Here is a 14,683-nt window from a genome sequence, read left to right as displayed (position 1 = left end):
GCTGGTACAGATTCTAGACGCAAACATGGGAAGCAATGAGAATCCACGACCCGCATGCTCGCAAAGCAGGGTACGGGGTTGTTGCATCACAAGAGGACTATCATCAGGACAAGCCTTAATCCGAGCTTGTGAAAAATCATAGTAGGGCCTGTTCGGATGCTTGATGAGTTTTTGGATAAAAGTTTTAAATTAAAATATGATTTGCCATGTTTCTGGAGAAGGAAAAAAAAATCAGGAGGGGGTTACAAAAAAATTTTAGGAGAAGCTTGTATATGGATATTTTCGGATGAAAGAAAGGGAGGGAGACTAGCTGCATTAGAATTTAGGAAGGTCTCAATACTTAAGAACGCATCCTCCAAGACTCCAACGTAGAACCTTTAATCGTTATTTGGAGGGGTATGACAAGGGGTCATTCATGAAGATATATATATATACATAGATTTGCCTGTTGGATATCCAAACAGTGAATAAAGGATTTACTTTGGAACTCCTGCTTTGCTAATATTGTCATATTGGTTTCCACGGTTATGTAATAGCTTGGACCCAATATAACATTTTCAAAACAAATTTCCGCCTGTTTATAGAATAACTTTTTTATGAGCAGTGCAATTATCAAGTAATATAATTTTACCGTTATTATCCCATACTTCCGTTGCAGTGGTGGTTGCTAATGACTGCTATAAGAACAATCATATTATTCCGGACATCCCAACTCGGAAAATGAAAGCTCCAAAGTGTCTTTAACAGCTAAAAAGCAAATCTACATGGAGAGATGGGGTATAGAAATCATGTATCGACATATAGAATAAATTACTAGTTTCATCCCCATATCACAAATCTATATATCAATCTCTAACAGCTAACTATAAATCTTTTTCTACCCCAGTACGGTTACCAATCATCCCCCAAAGGCTAAATTTTTTTTTTCTGTATTTCAAAAGCCCCAGGTTTCCACCAGTCAAATCAGCTGCTCGAATGCTTTAACAATGAACTGCAAGATGTAAACATAAAGAACATCTCAAGAAACCCAAGAACTACCAAATTCCTCACTTCATTAAGTGCAACCTATTTTTATAGCAAAAGAGAGAAGAAAGGATGTGGAATTTCTAGATTACATGGCTGCACCAAGGAAAAACAAGAACAAAGTGCACTTCTAATCATTGGCCGCCAACTGATCTCCCAGGGGTGCATTTTCTAGTTTCCGTATAACCAGCTTATCTTGTGGGGGAAGGTCTTTTGATGCTGAGGGGAGGCTGGCATCCACGATGATCGAGTCCTCTTCCTTGAAATCTCCTCTCAGCACCCCCAGAGCCACTTTGTTTTCCACCATCTGCTGTATCACCCTCTTCACAGGCCTGGCCCCGAAATTTGGGTCAAAGCCGAGAGTTCCCAGGAGTTCGACAGCTTCCGGTGTGAAATGAAGATAGAACTTCTTTTGTTTAAGCCTGTCTTTCAAACGGTTCAACTGCCACGGTAGCATAATTCATGTTAGAGGAGGCTAAGGTGGCAACATGTATGGTGATATCATCAAAAGATTTCAGCAGGTTTGAGAAAGGTATGATAACATGTTCAATAAGGAACCAAATTTCTTTCAAGACTGATCAAATAGCAAAATCAAGCAAATCTGCTACAGTTTAACACGATAACGCTCTTCAAGCAATAGACATGAATAAATAAAAATTCAATCGAAGTAGCTTATAATAAGAATGTAAGATGCAGGAAAAACTATAGGCTGAACTAACAGGAGAAAGGAGAGACTAGCACAGCTGATGAGGCAATCCAAGTCAATCTCAGCCTAAGAACAAAACAATAATGGGTTTTCTCCCCTAGTCATATCCTGCCTTGACCATAGAATCGAATGGTCACCAGCAGCAGAACTAGTTACGCTGAATTAGCTAACGAAACTCCAAAATAGAAAAAGATTAAATGAGGAGATGCCAGGTTAAAGAATCTCTACCGGTAGATATTGGAAAGTAGACACAATCTACCTCAGGCACCTAGCACAAGTAATAAATAGATAGGACAATATTTTGAGAAACAGAAATCATGTTTGAAACTTCAAATAACCACAAAATATAGAAATTTCATTATATTACTATAAAAGACATTACCTGTAACTCAACAATACGGTTGATCTCTTTAGTGTCCAGTGGCTGGAAGACGATATACTCATCTATTCGGTTCATAAATTCTGGACGAAATGTTTGCCTAGCCAACTCAACAACCTGCCTTTTCATCAGTTCATACACTGCATCCTTGGTATCTTGTGTGTTGCGAAGAGTTTCTAGAATGTAGTGTGAACCAATGTTTGATGTCATTATAATAACACAATTTGTAAAACTAACTGTCCTTCCCTGTGAATCTGTAATTCTCCCATCATCCAATAGCTGCAATAGAATGTTGAAGACATCTTGGTGTGCCTTCTCAATTTCATCAAACAGAACTACAGAATAAGGCCTCCGTCGAACAACTTCAGTCAGCTGCCCCCCTTCCTCGTAACCAACATAGCCAGGTGGTGCACCAATCAAACGAGAGACAGCATGCTTTTCCATGTACTCGCTCATATCGATCCTTACAAGGGCGTTCTCTGTGTTAAAAAGGTAACCTGCAAGGGCTTTTGCAAGCTCTGTTTTACCAACACCTGTAGGTCCCATAAACATGAAGCTTGCTATAGGTCGATTTGGGTCTGAAAGACCTGCCCTGGAACGACGGATGGCATCAGCCACTGATTTCACTGCAATATCCTGACCCACCACCCTCTTATGGAGGAAATCTTCTAACATAACCAGTTTATCCCTCTCTGACTGCTGAAGGTTTGAGATCGGGATGCCCGTCCACTTGCTGACAATCTCAGCGATATCAAGGTCTGTGACCTCTTCTCGAAGCATTGAATTTCCTGACTGCTGGAATTCTGCAAGATTCTTCTCAGCCTCTTCCAGCTGTCTCTGTAAAGATATCAGAGTTCCATACTTGAGTTCAGCAGCACGGTTTAGATCATATTCACGTTCAGCAGCTTCCATCTCTAAGTTGACTCTATCAACCTAATGACAAAATTAAATGCCATTAGCTAAAGAAGGTTCATCCACTGTTGACATATTCTGCTATCTTGTTGCCAAAAACAATTACCTCCTCTTTAATTGATCGAATTCGGGTCATGAGGGCTTTTTCATGTTCCCAATGTTGCGTAAGCTCCCTCTGTTTTTGTTTAAGAGATGCTAGATCAGCTTCCAGCTTGCTCAGCCTTTCTTTAGATGCTTTATCTGTGTCATTTTTCAATGAGAGTTTCTCCATCTCTAACTTCAACACTGCTCTATCAACCTCATCCAACTCCGTAGGCTTAGATGTTATCTCCATTTTCAGCTTTGCAGCTGCTTCATCAACAAGATCAATGGCTACAAGCAACAAAAGTCAAGGTGTTTGATGCATACCTTTATAAGGTTACTCCCCATAGAACATGAAAATATTTTACCTACAACAATATCAAAATTAACAAATATTAAGATGCCAACATACCCTTGTCAGGCAAAAAACGTTCAGTAATATACCGATCTGACAGAACTGCAGCTGCAACAAGAGCACTATCTGATATTTTAACACCATGATGTAATTCATAGCGTTCACGAAGCCCACGGAGTATAGAGATGGTGTCTTCCACAGATGGCTGACCACAGTAAACCTGCTGGAATCTACGCTCCAGAGCAGGATCCTTCTCAATATATTTCCTGTATTCATTTAATGTGGTTGCTCCAATACAATGGAGCTCCCCCCGACCTAGCATTGGCTTTAGCAAGTTGCCAGCGTCCATTGCTCCACTAGTAGCTCCTGTAGCATTTGCCAAGAGAGCAACAGATCAACAGTCAGATGCAATGTTTATTTATGCTGATGAGAAAGAAAAATATTAAACAGAGTAGAAGCTCTTGGGGATTAGCCATCTATAACATTAGCTATGTTCAATATGCAATGATAAGGTTCCATGTATACTGGGAGATAGGCATATTTAACATCAAACATCAAACCTCATTGCTTCCACCAGCATTCTAAGCTTACCCTAAAAGAGTAAGTAGAGGCATATTTAAACCACCTTTCATGAATCTGCCAGATAAAGTTTACCATAATTTACAGCTCTGTCCAAAAAGCCTTATCATGGTCAAGTATGAACAATCAATTCCTGGGAACACCTTCCAACTAGCAATCCAATGCCCAGCTAATGGGCCAGAAGCCAGTGCTTGGCAATCTTCAGTAGAGCTGTTATGGCCAGAAAATTTCAATGGATGACAAGTAAAGAAATCAACATCATTGATAATGCAGTTAAAGCTCGTGCAGCAATGGAATACCTACTTGGAGACAGATTCAAAAATATAAACATGGTTGTATGTGATAATTAAATAGGTTATTTTTAAAAGCAGCTCAATTCTGTAGCCAGTCAGCGGCATCAAACTTACAAATCATTTTTAGATTGGATCATAGTTTAACGGAACAGACATCATGATGGTTTTGAAGGGGGGCATTATGTTATACACGTACATGATGGGTATTTAAATAAATCAATTATGTAATGGGATCAATGAGCATTATATTATCTTCTCGCTTTTCATCCAATTTAAAGTAACATTTTTAATTGAGTTCTCCATGTCATCTGAACTTTGTCATGATGTGGAAGTTTTGTTACTCCACTATGATTATCACTCATTTTCAGTTATAATGGCTACTAGCTACTGTTATAGTAGCCATTATCGATCTAAAACACCTTCCTTAATTCAGGGGAAACTGCAGAACTTGATAGAACAAATATGAGGAAGTTTTAGAGTTAAAGCAATCAACTGATCAAGTTTTAAACCAAACCCTAACCATTAGTCAGGTTTGTAGGATATTTTGATACAACATCCAGATTACTAGCTGATCCAATAACTCAACTACTAAGTTATTATCTAACCAGGCTTGAGTTGGGTCAGATCAGCCCCAGCAATGAGCCGACACAAAATATAATCATAAATCATATTGCAAATAGGGTGGCAGTGAGCCGAGTGGGTGAAAGCAAGAGGGAGAATGGTGTTGAAAGTGAAGGTAGCAGGGGCCCACACTGTTTTTTTTTTTTCTTTTTGATGTGTGTGTGTGGGATCAGGTGGGGTGCTTGCAGCTGCTGAGGGAGCCTACTTTGGGCTACAAAGTGAGACAGTAGAAGGCATAATTGACTAGAGGTGGTAGGGGTAGAGGTGGAGGAGAAGGGAGATGGAGTAGGACCATAAGAGAGGAGGCAAAGGGCTACAGAATGGGGAGAACTGGGAAACTTATCGCATAGCATATAGTAATATGTAACAAATAAAATCCTATGCCGCCCTCATTCCATCAGACCTCCATACTGACTCCAGCTTCAATTCCCCTCCTGCCACTCCACTCTGACACCTAACCCTCACCAAAACCCCTCTGCCCTTACCCCACATGTACCCCCACCCCAATCCCTAATCCCCATGCCACCGCCCCTCTACGTCGTCCTTGACCTAACAAAACCCTAAACAAAAACAGTGGATCAGATTGATTTCTGAATTGGGTCTTTAACCATGCACCAGATCAAACTCAGATCGGCTTTTGTTGATCCATCAGGATATCATATTCGGTAAGATCAAATATTGTAAATTCAGATTTTGAATTAACCCTGATCCAATTCAAGGTCAACCTATTGACAAGCCTAATTAAACGTTAAAACGCATACAAACCATGAAGCTTAGTCTAATAGGACAATATACAGCCAGCCTTTAGGAGGTGATTCCTTCCAATAAATGAGGAACTCAATCATTGTACTTCCAGTTCTACCAATGATCGGTCGAGGATACTGCAGACCAATACAGAGAAGTTTGAATTACTTTTGAAAAAGCGATTGTGAGTATTGACTATGCACTAATAAAAAAATATAATGAGGACCTTCAGCAATTTCTTGTTTCTATATCATGCTAATTGCATACAAATGTTGCATAGCACAAATGAATGTGCACATTGGAACAAAAAAAAGAAATATTCAAAGTAAACTAAAGCAGTTTGGTGACAAGCAGTTTGTTCCCTTTCAATATTGTTTTTGGTATTCATTCCTTAGCTGATTATCCTTTTACTGATCAAGCAAAAAATTTAAAATGCTATCAAAAAAATTAATTAAAGTAGTTTATGACAATTTCAAATCCACCAACATTAACTAGGAAATAAATATTACAAATTTTGTTTGATGAACTGGCACTGAAAAGAATATAACAGAAGTATTGAACATGGAAGTTAAGAAAGATCAATGGTGCCGGTGACAAAAAGAAAATGTAAACAAAACTTAGGAAGCATGATCAACAACTTTTAGATTAAAGGTTATTGAAGGGCCATGGTATGTATTTTCTAATAAATGATCTCAATCAACAACAAATTCATATTTTATATTCCACAATAAATGGACATTTTATTGAAATCTAAGGGTCATTATATTCATCTAACTCAAACAAGAAGTCCATTAGTTACTACATTAGAATTTTAATTATTATTTTACAAGAGCATATACCATATTATGACGCTACAAAATATCAAATTGATAACTGAAGCATATCATATTAATTTTGAAAAACAGTTCAGAAAGTAAATTGTTTTATCTTCTACCAAAGGCCAAGATGAACTTCAAACACTTATCTGTACATAGTATTAGGCTGAAGCAAAGATAATATCTGATTTTGCATTGCTTCAATATTTCGCATGTTTGAATGGATTTTAACAGTATAAAAGATCTTAAGCATGAAATCAGATATTCTTTGTCAAAACAGGTTATTAAGTTCTATGTATTTTCTCTCCCTCTCTCTTTTTTACTCCATACAGTTTTGCAGTCAAAATACCCCTCCTAAAGTCTCAATTTCAAGTGAATCAGGGCTAGCCCCAGAGGTCACCCCCCCTCTGCTTAGCAACCAGAGGTTTTGGGTTTGCTTCTTAGATGATGCATCGCAAAAAATCTGGATCTCGGTAATTATAGTATAGACAGGTCTCACTTTTTCTCTTAAAAATACAATAAAAATGAAAAGTCTCAATTTCATATTTTAAATAAATTTTTTATCATTGACAAGAAAGATAATATGACTGAGAGTAGAATGGAAAGTCCCAACAAAGCCTTGGAGAAAGTCAAACCTGCACCAACAACAGTGTGAATCTCATCAATGAACAAAATGATCTGTCCGTTGGAAGCAGTGACTTCTTTAAGCACAGCCTTCAGTCTTTCCTCAAAATCTCCTCGAAATTTAGCCCCAGCAACCAATGATCCCATATCCAATGCGATCAGCTGTGAATAAATAACGAAAAGACTAAGGGCCTGTAAGTATTACAAATAATGGTCCACTTGACTTGTCTCAAAAGGCAAGGTGACCATGAGGAAAATATAGATGAATAGAAACTCCTACAAACAGAATTATCTACTTTTATCTACTCGATCAAGTCGATCATAACGTGCACTGGATATGTAGAAATAAATAATTTTATCTACTTGCTGGATCAGTTGCTTGACTGTACCAGAAACTTGGTTTCCTTTATATCCTACAATAATAGATATTTAAAAGATTGAACAGATTTGTCTGCACATCTATTATTACCAACCAAGTTCCTAGACATCATGAATGGAAACATAGGCCTATTTACTACTGCTTAATTTCAACATATATACAAAATCCAACATTGCATTATGCAAGGGCATTGAGATGCCATATCTACAGGCTCCATGGAAACATAGGCCTATTTACTATTGCTTAATTTCAACATATATACAAATCCAACATTGCATTATGCAAGTGCATTGAGATGTCTTATCTACAGGCCCCATGGAAACATAGGCCTATTTGCTACTGCTTAATTTCAACATATATACAAAATCCAACATTGCATTATGCAAGTGCATTGAGATGTCTTATCTACAGGCCCCTGGCACATCTACGATTCCTTGAGACCTCATATGATTCATGGTTTCAAAATGATTCTTTTAACAATATCAAGTGACTCATGGCTATGACATTCAATATGAGGCACAAAAGGATGCCACTTGACGGAATAATATTTTGACAGCAACATTTTCATTGCAACCACAGCAATTTCTGTTCCTGGGAAGGTAAGCCAAGACAAAAGGAGATGTCCTGTGGTCGTCCTATTTATAATGTTTTTCTAATGCAGGAGGCAAGACTAAAAGTGGATCAGAAGCTGTTTTAAAGAAAGTTAGAACACAACGCGGAAATCAAATTTTAGACTATCCTAGATGGACAACAATTCCAATTATTCATTTAAAATAACCAAGTCACCAAACTGAGAATAACAAAGTATTAAGTGGAATAAGATGGAAATTGAATTGGAATGAATAACTTGAAGGAGATAACCAAAGGATAGGATAAAAAGTGGTAGAAGAATCTACATGATGAAAAATCAATGAAGATGCATAAATGATATGTTAGATTAAAACTAAACCATAAAAGAGCAATGCATGATGGATTTCAAAAGTTCCCTTGATTTCTTTCATGGACTTCATCAATAAGATTTCCATCCCTATCCATATTCTTCCTTGCTTCTGGTAACCCCTGTCATGTAGCATTGTTTTCTTTCAAGACTAGGAATTTGACACCACAATTACAAGACACTTTTTTCCTCATATTGCAGGGCACATTTATGCCTAGCATTTGGCAATAATAGAAGGGCTGGAAAGTTAATCAATAAAATTGCTGCTAAAATTTTCATCACAGATAAATAAATATCTCAGAATTATCAAACACAACATTTGGAGTTATATCATATTTTTTCGAACCATGAAACTCATATGGGTCGCAGTACATGAGCGGCACTATATACATAATATATGTAAAAAATAATTTAATGAAACTTGTTTAAGAATGTAGAATAAAGAACAAAGACCCACGAAATGAAAGACTAAATGGCAACAGAAATGTAAATATTAGCTTATTTATGTGTTTTGCCTTATAATAATAAATACAAGTAGAAGGGATAATGCTTTTTGACTAAGGGTACAGCACAGATTAGAGCCAAGCCCTTTAGAATCTGCAGAAAGTAACATGATTATAATATAATTAACAATCAAGGACATAGTGAAAAGAAAAACAATAAAAAGATGATGATAACAAATTCAATCTGAGTACCTTCCTATTTAATAATGGTTCGGGAACATCCCCTCGCACAATCCTTTGAGCTAATCTGTGAGATGATGAGATTTAACAAACTAGTGTCAGATGATGTTACTGCAAATAGAAATCAGTGAGAACATCAAAAACTTTAGGTGTCTTGATGTAAGAAGCTCACAACAAATAAAACAGTGAAGCCTTATAATACACAATAAGCAACAACTATGTTAGACTCACAAAAAGGTCACTGTAGAAAGATAATGGTCCCCGATGGAGGACATCCATTGATAGAACTAATGCAGTGGAAAACAAGATAAATGAGCATCACATTTCCAAAGGGAAGTTCAAGATAACAAAAATATATGAATCTGAGGAGTTATACCCTTCAGCAATAGCAGTTTTTCCAACGCCAGGCTCACCAATAATGACTGGATTGTTTTTTGTTCTCCTAGATAATATCTGAATGCAACGCCGTATTTCATCATCACGACCAATAACAGGATCCAGTTTACCTCGCCTAGCAAGCTCTGTCAAGTCATTCCCATATTTCTCTAGTGCTTGATATTTTCCTTCGGGATCTATAGTGAGACCATTACAGTGCATAAGTCCATTAGATGAAAACCGAAGCATGACATAAAATACAATCAGCTAAAACTACCAAAAAATATGAAAACTTCGGAAAACACAGACGAAAAAAAAATCATGAAGCAGCATAAACATAATAAAAGAACTCCATTACAAATTTGCAGCATTTAGTAGAAAACTCTGACAAAGTATGTTCAATGATAACAATCCTATCATTTTAAAATTTGTGCAGATCAATGAACATAAATTTGCACATTTTAGGAATATATGGCATAATATGAAGCAAAGATCTCAACCAACTCAAAATGATAAAACGCACTATCAGAATCCACTATTATGAGCTTTATTTGACAGTAACAAAATATGACTTAACATTACATAGATATAAACAAGAAAGTCTCGAAAACTTTAGGAAAAAATTACTAGGAAAAGATGTGATGGAATGGGCTGATGAGTCAGTCAACAACCTGGTCATAACCTACCCTTTCAACCAAAATACATATAATCACTTACCATTTTATACATCTTCCTAGTTATTGTGTTAAGCTAGGTGCTCTATCTTTAGAATAGCTTGAAGAGTAAGAAGCTATTACCCAGTTATGGTCCCAGCAATCCAGGGTCCAGGAAGAGGCAGATTCGGGGACAGATCTAAACCTTTGGCCTTTTTTGCGCAAATTGGCTGCCCTAGGACTTGAAGAATACCTTTTTTAATCACTCATCAATCAATCAATTCAGAATAGATTGAAGAGTAAAAACAAAGTATTCTTCAACAACATTATGCAATGTGGTCATGCTACTCATTGAAGTTGTAATTAAGTATGATGAGGAAACAAACTGAAGAAAGTTCTGACCTAATAGGCAATATCTGTTGTACCATTAGTTTGGTACTAGTCATCTGTCAGTTTCTGTGTCCTTTTTCTATTCCTTATATCCTCCTTTCTCAATATTGAGATCACCTGCTATCTTCTCTTTTTTTTGGTACAATGGATGACCTGCTATCTTTGGTTGGACATGGTCGGCCACTAGTCTGTATTTAAACAAGCACATAATATGATTTTGAATGTGGAATTAGCAGATACATAGTGTTTTACTGCATATTTGGATAAGACTTGTTACATGCAAAATTGTGCTTGCTAGCATGATGGTCTGCTGCACACTAGTTCAGGGCATTAAAAGGAAACCAAATGTCCCTCCCAGCATACAGCATTCAAGTGTTTAATTCAGTCACACATTTCTCCAAGATACTGCTTAATATGAAAAGAGTAACAATCATTGAAAGCAAGGTTCGACGTACCGGTAGGCACACCGATCACCTACCAAACCAGTACGGTTCCGGTTCATACCGGAACTGGCCGGTACGAACTAGCGAGCTTTTCTCCGCCGGAGCCATAGAAGAAGAAGAGAATAAGAGAAAGCGTGGGGAAGAGAGGAAGGAAGAAGACCTGTGGCCGCCATCGGAGAGCCGCGGATGAGGCAGCAAAGGCTGAGGGGGGGCGGTGGAGCCCACAAGGGGGCGGGGGAAATTTAGGAATTTTTAAGTGAAGTCGGCGACCGCGCCCCCGCGGGCTCCGCCGCCCCTCCGCGGCTCTCTAATGGTAGCCACAGTCTCTTCTCTCTCTCTCTCTCTTTCTTACGCTCTCTCTCCTTCTCTTCGTCTTCTTCATCTCTGGCACAGAACCAGCCCGTACCGGTTTCCACGGCTCCGCCGTACCGGTAGCTGGCCGGACCGATCCAATACGGCCCGAACCGGCCGATAAGGGCCGGTTCGGCGAACCATGATTGAAAGCAACATCAACGGCCATGAGATGAGGACTAACCCTAGTGGTTGCAGTGACAACATGCCGTGACCTAAATCATTCATAAAACACAAATTATATAAATTACATATATCCATAGGCAGTAAGTTCGTAGTTCCACCTGTCTATATATTCCTCCATAGGCTGTAAGTTCTGAAAAATAAAATAAGCTAACAGACACTGTCTCTGGTGCAAGTACCAAAAGGAGTTTCTTTCCTCTTTAAATTAACAAAAGTGCATAATGTTAGCACCTCATACTAAACAGTAGCCAGAGGAAATACAACAATGAAAACAAAACAAACTAAAAACCTTCAAAGGAAGAGCAGCCGTATCTGATAAGCGAATCTTTGATTTCCACATACAAAAGGATATCTCTCCTACTAAAATTGAAAATCATGCGCAACATTACCAACTCCTACTACTCTCAGAGGAGATGAACCATGAAAAATATAAAAAACTGAAATATCTAAAGCATGATTTCCTCTATTTTTTTTGTTTGGGGAGGGGGTGGAGGGGAGGGTTCTAGGGAGAAAAAAGAGACAGAATCATACTCTGATCAGTGACTCTTTGATTTCCACGTACAGCTAGTACAGCATCCTTCAACTGCTTCTCACTAAGTTGGAGGTTCTTGAACAACTGTTGTCCAAACCTTTTGTCTGAACAGAATCCTAACACGAGGTGCTCAACTGACAGAAACTCATCATTGAACTCCTTTTTATACTTCTTGGCATTGTCCAATATGGTTACAAAACTTGATCCTATTATGGGCCCACTTGTATCACCAACCACCTAGCAAAGCAACAACAGTTACAAAGTTTTTGTTGATCACCTGTTAACACGATACTGCAAGACAATGGTGACATGTACCTTGGGTTGCCCAGATATAAACTGATCCGTAGCTTGCAGCACCGATGTGTTGTCGATTCCAGCCTTGCTGAATATTCTCCGAGCCAAACCATCCTTCTGTTCCAAGAGGGCTTTCATCAAATGCTCAGATTCCACAATTTGCTGCTTGCACAGTCGTGCTGCTTCTACAGCACCAATTATCCCTTCCCATGCCATTTCGGTGAATTCTCCTTGGTTGATCTGGTGCAAGAAAAGAAAGTTCAGTTGCAAAGTTAAAATAAGTTTAAGAATCAATCTACGTTTTTTGGACCCGAACATATGATTATCCCTTTCTATGAGAAATCGCCAAGGCAATAGATACTCCTGTGATTGATACAATCATTCAAGTATTTATTTGACATAATCCCTGATGTCCCCCTTCATCAATGAGAGAGACTTGGGGATTAAGACAGAAATCCTTACGCTCTCGCCCCTATTATATCTTAAAGGCCTATTGGATCAATCGTAGAAAACCTACTCTTTGAGAGAGAGTAAACGATCCCCTGTCAAATTTTTCTATCATTCAAGTAGTTATTTGATATAATCCCTGAGTTAGTAAATGTTACCAAGAAAACACCATGGGCTCCCTGTCTAACTCAAAATCTGAACAGTATGTCTTATCAAAATTTAAAACTCACATGAATATCAGACTATGTCATCAGAAAAGCAGGGGATAAACTACAATAAAAGTTGGAAAATGCTGACGCATATGAAACCAGAACTGACCGTAACGATCCCTAACTTGCTATTGATCGGTGCACAGAATAACACAAAATGGAGAGAAAAGAGTGATGCTCCAAGCTGTCATGCATGAATTTCGGTTGCTTTCAGCACCACAATTGCATCACTGGATGGTCGTCACTTTAGAATTCTCCATGAATGATATGTAAACTACCATTCTACATAATGCTCCACAATTTCAAGTTTTGGAGCTCAAAGTCAAGAGGGGAAGAGTCCTTCTTCCCTTTCTTCAACAAAAAGCCAATTTTACGGGACTAATGCTATACCATTGTGCTTTCTTGGCAAGAATACTCCAATATCAAAACCCAAGACGAAACACTGCTACCATAAATCGTTAAAAAAAACATACAGAAACAGAAAAGAAAAAAAAGGAGCAACCTCTGTTCAGATTCTAGTATAATAAAATAATGAAAATCGCAGTCATGTATCCAATTCCAGAAAAATAAATGATCAGAAGAAATACCTGAGAGGAGCTTCCATAGCTGGACTGAGAAGGAGTAGTCGAGTGGAACTGGCGCCAGAGGAAGCCCTTCTCCAACCTCCCGATAGAGCCCGGGGCTCCGATCACATCTCTGCCTCCGACGGAGGGCGGGGATGGAGCACCGAGACGCCCGATGATAGGCCGGGAGGGAGAGGAGAGAACGCGAAGGGAGGAGTGCGGGGAGTAGCGGCCACGGGCCGCGGCGTAAGCGGACCGTGCGAGCCTCGTAGTGGCGGCCTTGCCTACCATGGCGAGAGCTTCTCGGCGACAGACTTGGATTCGGAGAGAGGGGGACGGGGAGGTTCTTCGAGAGTCCTGGAGAAGGGTTTTAGAAAGTTTCTTGGGGAGAGGAGAAGTCTGTGGAAGTTTAGAGAACGTCCTCGATTTGATGCTGTATGGACTCTTGCGTGATATACAACTTATGGATGAGTTTTTTTTTTTTTTTAGCTAAAGAAATAAGGGGTCCCGCTAGAAGAATATTTGATGCTAGCAGAGCAATACGCCCTTTCAAACCCCGTGTCCGAGCAGGAAGCATCAGATCTCCACAGTTTAATCGACGCTCATACGTTTCGAACTCGGAACCACTTGGTTGTAAGTAAGACTACGCTCCCACTAGGCCACCACCTTAGTTCGCCAAGATAAATGCGGACAACAAATAAAAATTAAAAATATACAATGAACAACAAACAAATAAACGGGTCTGGTCTAGCTTGAGGTACATCATCCACGTCCTTAAGAAATTAAATGGATGCAAAGAAAGAATGTAGAGGACCTAAATGGGCTTGAATCAGAATCTCATTAAAATTAGAGGTGATAATGCTTAACTATTTAACTATTTAATTTGATTTAATTTGTTGTCGGTCAGATTAGAATTCAAGCTTAATAAAAAAAATTAGAGTAAGATCTATATTCTTATTTAAAAATTTGATTTAATTTTTTATGTAACAACCTATGATCTCATTTAAAAAGGTCAAACATAAGTTCTTTTTTTTAGTTCTGTATAAGCATTCAAGATCTCCTCGATAAATAACCAATATGAAACTAAACACACAACCACATAGATCCTCATA

General features: G+C 38.5%; 1 protein-coding gene across 1 annotated transcript; it reads right to left on the bottom strand.

Annotated features, from left to right (window-relative positions):
* Positions 1–777: 777 nt before the first annotated feature.
* Positions 778–13,989, bottom strand: LOC103712232 (chaperone protein ClpB3, mitochondrial). Its single transcript, XM_008798705.4, has 10 exons — positions 13,596–13,989; positions 12,374–12,592; positions 12,058–12,295; positions 9,508–9,703; positions 9,144–9,198; positions 7,144–7,294; positions 3,514–3,822; positions 3,127–3,392; positions 2,112–3,041; positions 778–1,465 (listed from the first exon to the last, which is right to left on the bottom strand). Exons 1-10 carry the CDS (start codon positions 13,860–13,862, stop codon positions 1,154–1,156), a joined length of 2,943 nt encoding a protein of 980 aa, XP_008796927.2. The 5' UTR covers positions 13,863–13,989; the 3' UTR covers positions 778–1,153.
* Positions 13,990–14,683: the final 694 nt, after the last annotated feature.

Source organism: Phoenix dactylifera, unplaced genomic scaffold (genome assembly GCF_009389715.1).
Source record: "Phoenix dactylifera cultivar Barhee BC4 unplaced genomic scaffold, palm_55x_up_171113_PBpolish2nd_filt_p 000046F, whole genome shotgun sequence".
Taxonomy (NCBI): Eukaryota; Viridiplantae; Streptophyta; class Magnoliopsida; order Arecales; family Arecaceae; genus Phoenix; species Phoenix dactylifera.
This window is presented reverse-complemented; position numbering and strand designations above follow the sequence as displayed.

Coding starts and splice junctions, on each gene's coding strand:
- LOC103712232 (XM_008798705.4), bottom strand. CDS start 13,862: ATGGTAGGCAAGGCCGCCACTACGAGGCTCGCACGGTCCGCTTACGCC. Junction 12,593..13,595: donor GCTATGGAAGCTCCTCTCAG/GTATTTCTTCTG, acceptor TTCTTGCACCAG/ATCAACCAAGGAGAATTCAC. Junction 7,295..9,143: donor AACCATTATTAAATAGGAAG/GTACTCAGATTG, acceptor ATTTATTCACAG/CTGATCGCATTGGATATGGG.